The sequence below is a fragment of the Ambystoma mexicanum genome, chromosome 8, assembly GCF_040938575.1.
Source record: "Ambystoma mexicanum isolate Mex_15411 chromosome 8, UKY_AmexF1_1, whole genome shotgun sequence".
NCBI classification, from domain to species: Eukaryota; Metazoa; Chordata; class Amphibia; order Caudata; family Ambystomatidae; genus Ambystoma; species Ambystoma mexicanum.
This window is the reverse complement of record NC_090929.1, coordinates 1,294,063,208-1,294,080,237: the sequence shown is the minus strand read 5'-3', so window position 1 is coordinate 1,294,080,237 and position 17,030 is coordinate 1,294,063,208. Positions and strand designations below refer to the sequence as shown.

At 47.8% G+C, this 17,030-nt stretch overlaps 1 protein-coding gene across 3 annotated transcripts in view; it reads right to left on the bottom strand.

The window, feature by feature from the left end:
- The window catches only part of CFAP46 (cilia and flagella associated protein 46), a 2,698,259-nt gene that overhangs the window by 1,652,986 nt on the left and 1,028,243 nt on the right, over positions 1-17,030 (bottom strand). For all 3 annotated transcript variants that reach the window (XM_069611407.1, XM_069611408.1, XM_069611409.1), the window contains exon 24: positions 13,793-13,924. In XM_069611407.1, coding sequence (XP_069467508.1) covers positions 13,793-13,924 — 132 coding nt within the window. The remainder of the gene's footprint in view (positions 1-13,792; positions 13,925-17,030) is intronic.

Genomic DNA, 17,030 nt, shown 5'->3' with positions numbered 1-17,030 from the left:
ATCTCTCACCTCACCATCAGGAATGTTTTCTGCATCTTGGAAAATTACATTCACAATGTATAGGAGTATTTTGCCAGAGCACAAGATGCATTAATGACTTTTAATACCACTCTTCCAGCCGAGAATATCCTTTTTACTGGTATGTCACATTTGTATGGTCCCTATCCAGGGGGATGGTTGTGTAGGCTGTGGCCTTTGAAGTGGAGGTAGACGCTTGAACCACAAAACTCTCTGGTGAGTGCCTGGAAAGAAAGTCCAGGTCCACAGAAGGTCTGTACTTTTTCACCAACTCCTTGTTCACAGCCAGAGTGGGTTTTTACCGGGTTTCCAAAATGTTTGTTCTTTAGTGCTGAATGGAAGGACAGCACCAGCTCCTTAGGAAAGCCCTGATCTAAGATGTATTTGAGATCAACTTGAGTAATGTAATTTGCAGGATGCCCCCCAACCCAAATATTCAATCATCCTATTCATGATCGTTCCAGAGGCCACATTTGATTGAGAATGGAGAGCTGGTGTTTCAAATTCAAACTCAGCGAGTTAACCAGACCACTGGCTTGCTTCAGAAAAGTAGCTAAGCTAAGTCTTCTAGATGGGATTGATCAGGGATCAAGTCTTCTGGAACATTAGGATTTCCAAAACATTCATACCTGAAGGGTTTGACGTTCTCTGCCTCCGAGTCTTCCTCGTAAATGGAACCAAAAGATTTGAAGAAATCTGTGTTCGACTAGGGTTTGAAGCTGCAAGGTGGCTCTGAGATCGACATCGAAGGACCCTTCGACTACGAATTCTAGGAGGAGGAAGTGACATAAGCGTTTGGCTTTGATGTTGTCTCAGTAGTCGACACTGTCAACGCTACTTAAGACAACATCCCTGTGGTCTTCAGACTCTGGCTTTTGGGAGCGAATGTCGAAGCCTTACTCTATTCCCTGCTGGTCTTGGAAGATGCAGTGGGATCAACAAGCTTTTTTGGCTCTTTGGAGGTTAACGTTTCCCATTCGGCCGTTGAGGTGGTCAGTTTGGGAGAATATACCCGACGCTTGTCGGGCAAGGAGATTTTAGATGAACAATAATCAAGTTCAATAATCAAGTTGTTTCTTCTACTTCTTCCGTGATGACGAAAAAAAGAGTGAAAGGAATCGCTTCTGGATCTCATCGTTTGGAATGCTTAGAGTGTTTTTTTAGCCTTTCTGGAGACTTGTCCCTCGTGGAACTTCTACCTTTGGAAGATTTTCTCTTCGAAGGTGTGGATGATGGAGACTTGGAAACTGACCAAGCTAGGGTATGCTTTGACTTCTCCTTCAACGCCTTATTGGTCATCTATTGTCAGGAGTTACATTCAATGACTTAATGTTCTTCGACAAGGCACCAGAGACAAATCCTGTGTGAATCAGTGATCGAAATGTTCAAGTCACATTCCATACATCTCTTAGAGCCTATTTTCGGTGTAGACATTTTGAAATATTACAAAAAGAATAACCATGTTAGTCGAAGAGAATCGATGAGGTAAGTCGAACCGTGATGTGAGCATGCTGTGCATGCAGAAAACCAGAACTGAGGCAATAGGAGTGGCGCGTGCTATTTATACTATCTTCAATCTCATGCCCAGAAGCGCAAATGTTAACTATCGAGGGACATACACGATGATGCTGCACAGTCCACCCTGCTGTCGATACGGTTTCTGAGACTGCAAAGAAGGATACGAATATATCTACAATGAGGAATCCATGGGAGGACACAATGCATTAGAAATGTACTTTAATGGATCAGCTAGTTCCAAATAATGTGAATTGAATTGATAGGATTGGGGGAACTCTTAGGGAACTTGGGGTTTTACCTAAAAAAGAAAATCTTTCTCTAAAGCAAAACAAGATATCATGACATATCAAACAACATTGTATCCAATGCACAAGAAGTACCACTGGTCATGAATCCAAAGAGTCCTGATCCAGAAAACAAGGTTCGAAAAGTCCAGCCAAAGCAGTCACAGTCTTAGCGGGGGTCGTAGATCCCAGAAACATCTGTCATTGTGGTGAATCTGTTCCTAAAAGACACAGGCTATAGTTTGGTGTTGCTATGGCTGTGTCACCTCAAGGGATGGCAGATGCCCTTTGTCGTTAGATACCACTTGTTCTTACGAGCCTGGAATGGGCAAGTGGATAGTTACCTTTATATGCCATACCAATCTTTTGGGTCTGGTCATCCCACCCAGGACAACTGGTGTAATCGACATCCATAGTTTTCTCTCCTGCCAGACAGGCCTAGAAAAATTTCTAGGCATCTCCCCATCTGGTCTGGATATGATGTAATCCCACCCAACCTGGAGCTTGATCTAAGGTCTCTCTGATGGCCTGCCATGCTAGTATGACCCAACCCTGCCTTTGTTATCATGGATAAAGGTGATATAGCACCCATGTCTTGTATCATCAACCTTCCTATTACTCTCCGGCTAGCTCCCATTAGCCTTTGTCCTTGGGTATTCAATAGGTCCTGTGACAAAGTTACACGTTTTAGGCTAACAGATGGGAATGGGTAGTTCTGGGGGCTGGGAACTGCTGCTTGCTCTGAGATGGAGGCCCCAAAGACAGTAAGGAACAAGTTACTTACCTGTAACTGTTGTTCTCCAGCATGGGTCTGGCATGGATTCACAGGCTCATGAATATTCCCCGTCGTCAGGCTGGGAATCATCGGTAAAGAAAAAATCAGTATCAGTTTAGTTTCTGATCGGTCTTTCTTAGTAGTAACCAATCACTGGTCTCTGGGTCATACTGCCCTCAGCCAATGACTGCCCTCTCCCTAAGCCCCGTCACTGGCAGCCATCCTCAGATTTGGTAGCACGTAAAGTGGCAGTATGACCAAGTGAAGAGCCTCAGAGAGGAAGGAGGGAGGATTTGCATGTGAATCCATGCCAGACCCATGCTGGAGAACAACAGTTACAGGTAAGTAACTTGTTCCTTCTCCAGCATGGGGTCTGGCATGGATTCACATGCTCATGAATATAAGAATACATAGCAGTACACACATGCACAACCAGGGAGGTGGCAAAGCTCAACATTAAGCATTACATAAAACTCAACATTAAGCATCTCTTACCTCCTCACCAGGCTCACCTTACGCGAACAGGTTGCGCAGCACTGCCTGGCCGACTCTGGACTCCTCCCTGGAATCCCAGTCGATGCAGTAGAATCTCGTGAAGGTGTGCGTCGACCTCCGAGGAGCAGCCCTGCAGATGTCTAGCAGGGGCACACCAGACAAGAACGCCATGGTAGCAGCAATCGCTCTGGTCGAATGGGCTCTTGGACGGTCGGGCAACGGTCGGTTTGCCAACCGATGACAGTACATGATGCAGCCGGAGAGCCATCTGGAAATGGAAGCCTTCGAGAGAGCCTTCCCTTGGTTCACAGGTCCAAAGTTCACAAACAGCTGTTTTGTCTTCTGAAAACCCTTTGTTCAGTCCACGTAGAACTTCAGCGCTCTAGCTACATCCAGAGAGTGCAAAGTCCTCTCGGCCGGCGATGAAGGCGACGGGAAAAATACTGGTAACACCAAGGGCTCGTTGAGATGGAAGTCCGACGGCACCTTGGGCATGAAGGAGGGGTGCGTCCTCAGCACCACCCTCATCTCGTGGAAAGTCAAGTATAGAGGCTTGCAGGAAAGGGCCTGAATCTCTCCCACGCGTCGTGCAGAGGTGATGGCCACAAAGAACGCTGTCTTCCACTACAGGAACTGCAATGGAGCCGAATGCAAGGGCTCGAATGGTGGGCCCATGAGCCTGGTCAGCACCACGTTGAGCTCCCATGCCGGGGCTGGAGCCTTCACTGGCAGGAACGATCGGAACAGTCCTTTCATAAACTCCTTCACCAGGCGATGAGACCACAGGGACGAACCTCCTGCAGTTGTGGTGTACCGGGAAATCGCTGCCAGATGTATCTTGATGGAAGCATGAGCTAGTCTAGCTTTGGCCAGCGACTGTAAGTACGGTAGCACCCGAGGGGCTGTAATCCGTAGAGGATTAAACTTCTGTGCACGGCAACAGACAGAGAACCTCTTCCACTTGTATCCGTAGCACTTGAGAGTTGAGGACGCCCTGGCCTTTGCAAGAACCTCGCTGCAGTCAGCCGGGATATCGTACCCTCCAAACTCTAGTGCTGCAGGAGCCAGGCCTGCAAGTTCAGCAACTCTGGGTCGTGATGAAGAATGGCGCCTCCTTCTCTGGAGAGAAGATCTGCGTCCGTCAACAGTTTGACTGCTGGGGACGCTGACAAGTCCAGAAGGTCCGGGAACCATATCTGTCTCAGCCACCTCGGTGCGACGAGGATCATCCTGCACCGGGACCTGTTGAGTTGGTTGATGAGCCTGAGCAGCAACGGCAACGGAGGGAACGCATACAGGAACAGGCCGTCCCAGGGGAACGAGAAAGCATCGCCCATGCTACTCAGGTGGGGGAACCTGCTGGCGAACCTCTGGCACGTGGAGTTCGTCGCTGTCGCAAACAGGTCGATTTGGGGTTTGCCCCATCGCTGAAAGAGTTAATCCACTTGATCCTGGCGTAGTTCCCACTCGTGGCACAAGTGCAGCTCCCTGCTGAGTGAGTCAGCAATGGTGTTTTTTATCCCTGCTAGATGAAAAGGTACCAGAAACATCCCCTGGGCAATGGCCCAGTGCCACAGATCCTGGGCTTCCTTGGACAGGGCTGAGGATCTGGTTCCTCCCTGCTTCCGGATGCAGAGCATTGTGGTGGTGTTGTTGGTGTAGATCCTCACCATCTTGTCCTTGAGGGACGGGAGGAAAGACTTGAGGGCCCAGAACACTGCTCGGTGCTCCAGTATGTTGATGTGGAGCGGCCTCTCCTCCGGGAGCCACAGGCCTCTTGCGTGAAGATCTCTGGTGTGCGCTCCCCAAACCTCCAGGCAGGCATCCGTTGTCACCGTCACCTGGCATGCTGGGGTCTGAAAGTCCGTGCCCGCTGCGAGATGCGCGCGGGTACCCCACCATTGAATTGCTTGGCAAAATACTTCGTTGAGTGGGATCTTGTCCTCGAAGCTGCCCATCGCTTGCATCCAACGGGCGTCGAGGAACTACTGCAGAGGACGCATCCGAAGCCTGCACAGGCGCACCAGATAGATGCAAGAGGACATCATCCCGAGAAGGGAATTGATGGACCTCACTCTGGCCACGTCTGTGGCCAGCAGATGCTGTACCTTGCCAGGTTTGCCTGCGTTCTTTCCTCCAACGGCGAGGCCAACTGCGCTACTGTATCGAGCTTGGCTCCAAGAAACAGCGCGACCTCTGACGGAACCAGGTGGGATTTGGGGAAGTTGATGGAGAATCCCAGGTCCGTGAGCAGCCGGACAGTCTTTGCTTTCTGCTCGACTGCGAGTTCCCTTGTCCCTGCTCGGATGAGCCAGTGGTCCAGGTAGGGGTAGACGTGGATCCCCTGCAGGTGCAGCCGCGCCGTCACTGGTGCTAGGCACTTGGTGAACACCCTGGGAGACGACTTCAATCCGAATGGAGGGCCTTGAACTGGTAGTGCCGCCCTTGGACTATGAACCTGAGAAACTTTAGGTGTCCTTTTAGGATGGGGATGTGAAAGTACGCATCCTCCAAATCCAACGACGATAGGAAGTCGCCTTCCTCCAGCTGGCCCAGCACGTGCTGGAGGGTGACCATCCAGAACTTCTGTGCCTTGATGTATTTGTTTAGTCGACGCAAGTCCAGGATGGGATGCCAACCTCCTGTCTTCTTTCTGATGAGGAAGTATCTTGAGTATACTCCAGAGCCCCGGAGCCTCTTTGGGACGAGCTCGATGGCTGCTTTCTTGAGCATCGCCCTTAACTCTAACAGCAGTTGAGGGACGTGGTTTTCCTTCCTGGCCAAGGGAGGAATTTGGGGGCACTTCTTCAGAAATTCCAGAGTGTGCCCGTGGGCCAGGGCATCCAGCACCCAACGGTCGGTGGAGATGGACTCCCACACGCTGACAAACTTCGTCAGCCGGCCTCCCACCGGGGTGCTTCGGTGGGGGCCCGATGCAATGGCCGGTTCAGTCTTGCTAGGAAGCAGCCTTGCTGCCTTGGCCTCCCTGGCAACGACAGCGAGATCCACCTGACTTGCCTCATCCCCTGTAGGCTTCTTGCGACGAGGAGCGGGCCGTCTGACGGTAGGTCGAGGAGCCACCGCCGAATCCTTTGGCAGCACCTTGCTTGCCTCCGGAGTTCTGAAAGGGTGGCCACCGTTGCTGCAGAACTCCCAAGGCCCGAGCTTTCTCCGTGTCCACTGTCTTTCCGAACAGATTGTTCCCATTGAAGGGCATGTCCAAAATCTTGGCGGAAATCCGTCGCCTTAAGCCATCCCCGCCGTCGAAGGCAAATGGCGTTGCCCAACTGGCAGAAACCGGTGTCGGCAATGTCCGTGGCCACAGTTGTGGCGTGGCCATCTCACCCTCCTGTAGGATCGCCAGGGCCTCTGCCCTCTTGTCGTCCGGGAGGAAGTCCAACAGAGGGGCGATCTTGTACCACAACTCCCTGTCATAATGGGCCACAATTGATAGGGCGTTGGCCGCCCTAATCGTCGTCGCCGCCGACGAGATGACTCGTCCCATGGCATCTAGTTTCTTTCCCTCGCTGTCCGGTGGGAAGGTTGAAGTTGAAGCCAAAGCCCCCCCTGCTTTCTTCTTGGCTGCTGCCGAGATGACCGAATCCGGGGTCAGTTGTGCCCTAAGGCACAAAGGGGCGCCGTCGGGGACCCGGTACTTCTTCTTGTACTGGTCCCTTTTGGCAGGCGTCATGGACAGGTTCTTCAGGAGAGCAAGTCCCTCGTCCCAGATGTCATCCAGCAACGGCACAGCATGGACCGTCTTCCTCTTGGCCTTGCGCCGTTGGTAGAGGAAGCCTTCCTTCTTTTCTTCGGGGCAGAGCTGAAAAAGCTCGGATGCCCTGGCAATCATAGCGTGGAAGGAGCCAATTTCGTTGGGAGGAGACACCAGAGGAATCAGAGAAGGGAGGTCAGTCCCATCGTCGCCGCCGTCGGCTGTCATCCCCGTCGTGGCCGTGTACGTTCCCGTGTCATCCCTCGGGACCAAGGGGGGAGACAAAGGCTGAGAAGGCCGTGAGGGCTGAAGGGTAGTCGGATGAATTCTCCTCCTCTTGTTTGGAGGGCTTCCCGACAGACCCGGTTCAGCTGGGTCGTCCGTCGGGGGTAGGGGCAGTCTCATCCTTATCTCCATGCATAAGGCTTGGATTGCCGTCAAAATGGCCGCCGAGTTGTCTTGTGGCTCGGGTTGTGACGGGCGTGCCGGGAGCAACGGTTGTTCCTCCTCCACGGGTACCTCGTCGTCGCCACCCTCGCTCTTGTCGTCCCCCTCGTCGGGATCCCTCCCGTGGGACCGGGCCTCTTCCAAATTCTTGGTCAGTTCCTTCTCGGAGGTTGTGTTCGTCAAGGCTACCGCCCCCCCCCCCTTTTTTTCCACCGAGGTTTTCACAGGGGTCTTCTCGATGGGCTTAAAAGAGGATTCCCTCCGCGGAGGCAGGGAAAACTCTGGGCCTCGAGGTCGCCTCCACTGGGATAGCCTCCACAGGCTTCGCCAGTGCCGCAACGACGCCCTCAATGGAGGCCTTGGCTGAGATCAAAGCATTCACCACCTTGGGCACGCTTGAGGCCTTCACCTTAGGGGGCGGGTCACCGCCTCGCTCCCCTTCGGCCTGATCTTTCAAGATCTACCGGGGCCTCTCCAGAAGCTTAGCCGGGTTTTCACATTTTCTCTTCCCCGAGCCAGAGCTTTGGCTCGCGGTTGATGGCGTCGGTGAAGGTGTGCCCTGCCTGGCAGCCGAGGAGCCCGACAGTTCGGCGCTCCCGGTGCCCACGGATTCGCAGGCTTTGCCTTCTGTTGGGCCCCCGTCGCCAGGGCGCCCTCACAGGACTTATAAAACCGCTCAGACTTCTTCTTCTTCTCACCTGCTGGGCTCTTGCCTTCCAGCCAGTTGGAGAGACGGGTCCAGCGATCCCTCATAGTACGATCCCACATGTTCATGCAAAACGCACAGTCCTTCTCCACGTGCGTTTTGTCCTCGTGGAGGCAGTAAAGGCATTTTGAATGCTCGTCCTCCTTGAACACATTTTGTAGGTTGCATCCAGGGCAGATCCTGAACAGTTTGCCGGGAGTCAAGCTTCCCTTCTCCTGGGCCATGTTCTTCTCGTCCGCGAGGTAGGCCTCAGAAACTTCTGGAATCCTCCAAGAAGCCTAACTCGGCGAAAACTTCACCCTTGAGGGGCATAGATAAATCCGAAATGGGTCCCCGTTGATTGGAAGTAGAAACGGTGGAGCTTGAGGCTTGATTAAACCGAAAAAAGAGATAAATCTCTTTGAAAAAGCGCAAAACGCAGTAAAAGCTCGAGAGCTATAGCACGAGGTCTCCCAGCACTTGAACGTGCGGTAAAAATCCACATGCGGTAAAAACTACAAACGAGTCTCCTAGAGCTCCTCTTGGAGGAAATTCCCTTGAGCAATACTGATCGCACTTCCGATTGATCTTGGTCGCGAACAGATCCACTTGAGGGGTTCCCCAAAGGGTGAAGATCTCTTGAAGGACTTCCTGAGCTAGTTCCCACTCGTGAGAGACTGTGCTCTGACTGATCAGAGTGTCCGCCGCCGTGTTCTGCTCTCTGGCTAGGTGAACTGCTGATGAGAGATTCCTTCTTGTAATGCCCAGAACCAGAGCTGTATTGCTTCTCTGCACAGTGATAGTGACCCTACGCCTCCTCTTTTGTTGAAGTAGAAAGTGGCCACTGTGTTGTCCGTCGTTATCAGGACATTCTTTCCCCGTACAGAGGGCAGAAAGGCCTTCAGCGCTAGTCTGATTGCCATCAGCTCCAAAAGGTTGATGTGTAGTTTGGACTCCAATGGAGAGCAACGACCGCTGATTGCCAGTTTGTTAGTGTGGGCTCCCCACCCCGCAAGTGTGGCATCCATTACAACTGTTATCTCCGGCCTTGTTGCCAAAAAGATTCTCCCTTGAGAATGTTCTCCTTCCAAGCCCACCAAGTTAGGTCTTGAGCAACTCTGCTCGGAACTTGCAGAAGATCCGACATATGCCCTGAAAATTGGGACAACTGAGTCCTGAGAGCCCACTGAAGGGATCTCATTGTCAATCGGGCCGCTGGCAACAGGAAAATTCAGGATGCCATGAGACTGAGCAACCTAAAAAAAAAAAAAAAAAAGAAAAGAAATCGAAGATGTTGGGCATTCTGGAAACTTGTTACCATCTGCTGAATGTGTTGAGCTGTCACCTCGGGAGGCGAGGCTTTCCCAGAGGAAGTATCCAAGACCTTCCGATGAACTGGAGTCTTTGGAATGGTATCATATGGGACTTTTTTGTAATTGAGGGAGAAGCCCAGACTATGTAAGTGGCAGGTGATACTAAGATGTTCCTGTGCTTGCTCAGGTGAACGAGCTCTGATCAACCAGTCGTGCAGGTAGGGGTAGATGTGAATCCATCCTCTCCTGAGACTTGCTGGTACTACCGCCATCAGCTTGGTGAAAATCCTTAGGGGGGAGGTCAGCCTGAATAGCAGAACTTGAAACTGATAGTGAGAACCGCCAAACGCCAACTTCTGGTACTTCCTGTGCTTCAGATGGATTGGACCATGAAAGTAAGCATCCTGAAGGTCCACTGATACCAATGAGTCTTGAGTTGGAGAGCCTGAGGGATCTGAGAAAGGGTTACCATCTTGAATTTGTCCTTCCTGAGGAATTTGTTCAAACTTCTTAAGACCAAGATGGGTCTCATTCCTCCATCCTTCTTCAGGATGAGAGAGTAGGGGGAATACCAACCGTTGTTTTTCTCCACTACAGGTACATGTTCTATTGCACCTTTTTCTAGCAGGTTCAAGATTTTCTGCACAAGGAGCAGATCTGGACTTTTAGTAGAGTTGTATCCCAGTGGATGATCCTTAGGTCTTTTCTGAAAGGGAAGGCAGTAACCTTGGGTTACTGTTTCCAGTGCCCAAGCATCTGAAGTAATGCCCTGCCTTTCATTCAGATGCTGAGAGTTTCTGCCTCCCCCCGGGGTCTTGTGGGTCAAGGCCTCAGAGTGGCTTAGAGGCGGCTGCAGCAGCGGCTGAGGGTACAGTTGCAGCTGCTGGGGCTGATCTAGCACTGCTTCCTCGTCCACCAAGAGGGAATCTTTTTTGTCCCCTTTGTCCAGCCTGTCATCTTCCCCTTCCAAATGAGGAATAGAAACAAAAAGGACAGCCCCTCCAGGAAGATGAGCCTGAATAGGGTTGTTGTTGAGGTTGACGTATGGAGGCAATAAGTGATTTAGCCGCCACCTTGGAGGTCTGCAGATTCTCCACACTCTCATCGGCTTTGCTGCCGAACAACCTCAAGCTATCAAAGGGTATACTGAGTAGCCTACCCTGCACATCTGGTGCAAAGCCTGCTTCCTCAACCACGCAAACCTGCATAGTACAGTACTAGAATCCATGGACCTGCTGATACTGTCAGCAGTGCCCAGTCCTGACTGGAGACACTCCCTCATTGCCTCCTTTCCATCTTTCACTATAGCCAGGAAGCTGTCTCTTTCCTCGCCTTCCAAAATGTGTTGAGCTGCCATACTAACAGCTCCACGGGTTGTAAGTAACATTGGCTGACTTACAGGCCATACTGCCCAAAGAGAAAATCTTTCAAGCGCAGGCATCAACCCTCTTGTCGTCTCTATCCCGGGGAATAGAAGGGTAAGCAGACTGCTAACTCGATGTAGCTGCCTCAACTACTAAGCTTTCAGGTGTAGGGTGCTTAGTTAAATAGTCCGGATCAATGCTAGAAGGCCTATATTTTCTGGCAAAGTGCCTGTTTATGGCAGGTCCAGATTCTGGTGTTTCCCAGTTAGACATGACCTTCCTTTGAAGAGCTGCATGAAATGGTAAAACTGGGTCCTTTTGAGGGCCCTGACTCAGGATATCCATCATGTAGTCTTGTTCGTAGGTAGGGGGATTCCTACTCCAGCCCATGAACTCAATGGCTCTATTCATGATATTGCTGTATGCCGAATCTGCATGCTCAGTCGGATCAGGTCTGCCAAATTCTAGCTCTGGCGAAGTGTCTATGCCACTAGCTGATTGTAGGCAGTCAAACAGATCAGTTATTTTAGATTCCTGATCAATAAGCTCCTCAGGGGCATTCTACATTCCATAACGCAACCCAAAAGTGGGAGAATCCTCCTCAGAGTCTTGCTCCTCCTCATACATTGAGACCATAGACTTGAGAAAGTCTTTCTTTGGCATGGGCTTATAAGCCTTCTCTGGAATTTTGAGAAAGATTGAAGTGACCTTCGAAGGTGTGGACACTGGCTCCGACAAAGATGCTGATGGAGCCTTCGACAATAGTGTCGATGAAACCTTTGACAATGGTTTCTACACTAACACCGTCTTGCCCTGTGTTGCCTTTGATTCATAATAATAATAATAATAATAATAATAATAATAATAATGTATTAATGTGATACAGTTTTATACAAAAGTAAAAAACTTTACAACATATCCACATAAAAAAGAAAAAATGAAAAAAACAAAGAAAATCAATCAAAATCAAATCAAATTATACTAAGTCATAAACTGAACCAAACATTTCCTAACACATGTAATAAAATTGAGAACTAATAACTATAGACCAACAGCAGATACCAAATAATAAAACTCATACAAACTTCTTGCTTAGTAAGTGTATGTATATATTAATACCTATGTTAGTAAAATTTAAGTATTGCACTAACACCGTCTTGCCCTGTCTTGCCTTTGATTTATGCACCAATATGCTTGACTCTGTTGATTTGCTCTTTTTTGGAGGTATCAGAGAAAGGCTACGTTCTCTAGATGATACCCTCAGTCATTTCTCAACAGATTTAGAGCGACTCACCGATTTTACACTCACCTTTGCCTTGGTAGTCTATGACCTCTGTCTGTCATCCGAAGAATCAACAAGGGCATGGTCTTTGCGTGACTCCTTTGAGGGGGTCGAGGGCGCATTCTCGAAGATACGCAACATAGAGCTTTTGAAAGCCTCTCATTTTCTAGGGGAATCATTTTTTGTTGAATATCTGATAACCTCTGTAGAGGAATCAGAGGAAGATGGAGACCTATGGCGTCTCTTCTTCGCCTTCTTCAACGAAGAAGACGAAGATTGTCTCGACCGACTCCTCGACCAAGACTTTTTCAACTTTTTGCACTGGGTAGAGTATCTAGACACACTGGACTTTTCATCCCTCTTCGAAGAGGCCTTCGAAGCCTCCCTCCCCGCTAGTTATAGTCTTCCTACTAATTTACCACGGCGCTCCCTGTAAGCTTTTCCAGTCTTGGCCAGACAGAACCCGCAGTCGTCGGTCCGGTGTTCGGAACCCAGGCACAACAGGCAGACACAGTGGGGATCAGTAAAGGACAACTTCGGTCCCTCAGTCATTGCATTTTTTAAACCCAGACTTAGGGGTCGAAGGATTTGAAGATGAAGACGCGGTTCAACACTCGAAGCAAAAGCTTTTGGAAAAACGGAACTGAAGTCAACGGGTGCAGCTCGAGCTATTTATACTGCTGATGACGTCGACGCTCTATGGCGACCATTGAGGGACATCGACGCCATGACATCGAGCACAGCGCCCTCTGGTAGAAAAAAAAAATTCCAAAGCAGCAAAGCTGATGATACGTATATCAAAGATAAGGAATACGTGGGAGGAGACAATCCATTTGAAAGATGGTTTCATATGTTATTAATCATTTATATTTTGCAAGTTTGCTGTTTTGTCATCACCAACCAATGTTGGAGTTGGATGGGAAATTGGTTAACAGCACTTTTGATTTAGTAGTGTTTGTTTTTAATAAAATGTTTTAAAGCCATGAATCCAGAAATATTTTAAGCCTTTAATTTTCCATATGCCAATTTAATGTGTTATGTAATGTCATTATATTGCATAGGTCAGTTCAAAGGTAAAATATATTGGTATTGTCTTCATTCAACTATAGGTACCTGCAAAAGATTGAGGACGGATTATTAGTGGGCTATGGTATAATAATGCATGTCTTTTTTTTGTGTAGCAATGATCATTGCTGTCTAAATTTTGGCATGAAGCTCAATTTGATACTGTATCAGCACATAAGTCTTGAAACTGTACCCAATCACAGGTTGTGAGCACATTTGAAATGTAACCTAACTTTGGGCATCCTAGTCTCTGGTCATCCAGTGCAGGATAGGGACACATTTCAGGCGGGCGGGGTGTTCCAAATAAGGAATTTTATTAAAAGGGCTACGATTGGCTTCCTGGTTTCTTCCTGGTTTACATTTGCCCTGATTGGTAATGGCTCTATGTACTTACCTCCTCCAGTTGTCGGAGGCTGTCCCCAACTTAACTGAAGCAATGGGAAATGTTCTACTGTTTGAGACTTTCGTTAGATGACACATGTGCCTGTTTCCCTAGGGAGCACTGGAGAGAGCTCTAGAGGAGTCCCTATTTCAGCTCCCAGGGATCCCATCGAAATAATGTGCCCTGGTGAATTTGTCAGACAGCCAACAGAGTGCATCCCTGTATAGTTCATAACAGCAATAAAACACAAGAAAAATGAATTCTCAACAACTATGCAATTTGTTTCTAAATCATTTCTTTCTTTAATATGTCAAATAGTTAATGTATTCTCCACACCGGTTTGTGTACGTAGACTTTATTTGATTCTCTATGTACATAGCCACATTAACTATGTGCTGCTTCAGGGGCACAATCATTTAGCGACATTAAAGCAATATGAAAACATAACTCACCTTGCACTTGTGTGAAAGGCCTTCAAAGCCAGCATGTGCAAATGCTTTTTTCCGTCCAAAGTCTCCATTATACTTTGTCCCAGGATGCACCCAGCTGTGCTTAACATTTCCAGCTCTAATGTGTAATTATGTCTAGAAAAATAGCAAAGTATATTTTAAATACTGCTAAATGACAAAATATGTAATGTCTACTCTTTGCACAACTTTGTTTAGCACACAGGGTATGACTTTGAAAAGGAGCACATTATCGTGACACTGAAAGGAGCAGCTTCAACATTTGATATCAGAGATGTTGATTAATTTAACACTTGAAGGCTTCTGCGTGTCATATTATACTTTATCTTTAGAGATTCCAAGTCCCAGCTGTACACCAATCTTGAATAGTAACTGCTTTTTTATCGCTTATTTTACTCTACAACAGAGGTACAAAAACGAGAAGGCAGATACGCAATGCATCTTGAAACACACTTACATACCGCACATAAAAAGATCCTATTTACTATGAGCTCTATCAGACATGTTCCCCAACAAATCTAAGAACGTAAAACTAAATGACGAGTCTAACAGTGAAATTCTCCAAAGCATATGTTACGGACACTGAGCCATCACCAGCAGGGCACTACACTTTCAAATGCATAATTACGAACATCCTCCATGCCACTGTGCAGACGGATATTACTGAAAGAAAACATTCAGCAGAAGGACTAATATTTATTTAGAGGCACACTTTCTCTATAAAAGAATACAGAATAAATGCACTCATTTATAATTTAAAAGTTGAAAATATGATACATTCCTAAAGTATTGGCGCATTTACAGTGGAGGGGATCAACAGATGACTCGACAAGCAATGAAGCAGTATCAAAAATGATGTATTAGGCTATATACTATTAAAGGAGTACAAATGAAAACCAAGATCGGCTACTAGTCCAGAAATATAATGATGGCCAGAAAACTGATGAGTGCAGAGGCGATTCTTATGGCTCAGTGCTAATCTCTGTGGTTTAGGGTTGGTACCCCGTGGTAAAGCCCAACAAGTGTTTCTAGGGAAATGATCCACACCACAAAGCGACTTAAAGTTCCTTGGATAGCTCTCCACACTTTAGGAGGCTCTGGAGCCAAATGCGATGCTGATTATTGTTAGATGACCATTAATTTATTTCCTGTTGGTCTCCGGTGGATCTTCAGGCAATCATAATAGCCTCCTTGCTAAGGGTAGTTTGGTAGAAGGGTATTCTCTTCCTCACTTCTAGGCTCTCAGTAGCCTTTTACTGTTTGTAGACTTGCCAGTTTCACCAGACTACGGCTCCCAGCCAGCTTCTCTTGCTTTGCTCATTCAGGGGTGTTTAGGTGTGGTCAATGTCAGTGCTTGACAATGGTCAGTATTGCTCTCAACTGATTCAGAACTTGTAGTACAGGCCCTGCTCCACCTCATGCCTCAATATCTCCCTCTTCCACCTCTCTACTTCCACTCTAATTCTTGGCCCTCTTAAAATCACCAATCCAGGGATCAAAATTAAGATGGCATAAGCAGGAGCTAACCACAGCTCCTGGGTATTGTGAGAATCCTGAAGGCGTCTCCCTGACTAGTCCCTGGGGGTCTGTCATCCAGGTGGCCAGGACAAGGTCATTGCGGTGTCAGGTCAAAAAGTTGAAAACATTTGGTCGAATTCCAAAAATGCCGAAAAAATAATGTTGACTTTTTTTCCGAATGCTTTCTTTTTTTTATTTACATGTTTTTTTTTGGTTCCGCAAGTTAAAAAAAGGGTTAAAACAGAAAAAAATAAAAAAAAAGGGAGCCCCCCCATTTCGAACAAAAAAAGACATTCGAAATTTTATTTTTTCGACATTATTTTTTCGACATTTTGACTTTCGTCAAAATGTTATTCGAAAATATCACTATAAACCGGCCATCGCTATTGGGAAGTCTGAATTCTTTTTCCAATCTTCAGGACAGGAAAGAAAATCCTCAATTGGAAAAGATACTCTCAGAGTTGTCCAGTCCACATCCCCAAAAAGTTGGAAATCCATAAAATAGGGGAGATATAAGGAGAACATGTAGACCTGATGAAAACCTCTTGTAAGGCCCTAGGTAGCCACCATAAATAAACCATCAACTAGCATTCTACCTTCCTCGCCATAACAGGTGCATTTCCATCTTCCCCAGATAACCACGTTTGAACAGGATGGCACAACGTCAGAGTCCCTATGGGAGCAGGCAAAGGGAGGACATTATTCTCCAGTAATAACCGCACTTTTCAAACCCTACCAAAAGTGTTATTCTTGTAGAGGGTATGGGCATGTTGAGAGAAGTTGTACATTGAACACAGCACATTTTCCCAGTCCATTGTCACTCAGAGAACCCCGCCATTCTCAAAGGAATAAGTCGGAAGGAACTGGGTCATCATATAATAGCGTCTTCTACACTCAAGCTCAAGATAAGAAGGGAAGAAAAGCTTAAAGAGGTCTGCGTAAAAGGGAAGAGACTGTAAGAACCAGAGAGAACCCCATGTCTGTTTATATACTGGAGGGAAAACCTGGTATGAAATCCCTGTAAACTTAGAGGAAAAAATTGTCTAAGCAGAATTGAATACAGGAAGTAAAGAAAACGCCATAAGAACAGGGTTACTCCCTCAAGGATGGAATGAAATCGGAAAAGAGAGGGTAACTTGTGTACATGGCCATACGGAAAAACACCCATTAACCCAAATCCCTGTTACCATTTTGGGAAGGAAAATAAACTTGAATGCAGCAGGTATTTCCAGCTTACCTGCTCAGTTAGTCCTGGGAAGCGATGTGCCCCAATTTGATCAATCCGTTTCACGAGTGGCCCAAGTAAGAGCGAAGACTCCAATAGTTGGGTGTCATCCCCAACTCAAACTGCAACCTCCCAGGTTTGAAAGGAGAGTTAGTGAGGAGAAAACTGAGTTCCTCAGAGATGAATCCCATATCCCAGTGAAGGGAATCCAGCCTAAGGGATATGCAGAGTTTCTTGGTCTGTCAACCTTGTTGCTACACAGTGAACCCCAGAAGGCCAGAGAGCAAGATAAGGTAATATTCCTCTTCCATTTTCCTGTTAGAGGGTTGCAGGCGTATAAAAGGAGGAAGGAAAAGCAACACAGAGAGGGGCAGCAGGGAACCTTGTGGAAGAGAGCCGAGCCACTGGAGGGAACTGCTATGGGATGGTCTATTGTGTGCAGCATGCTGAGACGCTTGGGAGTGCAAGGAGAAGTGGTCT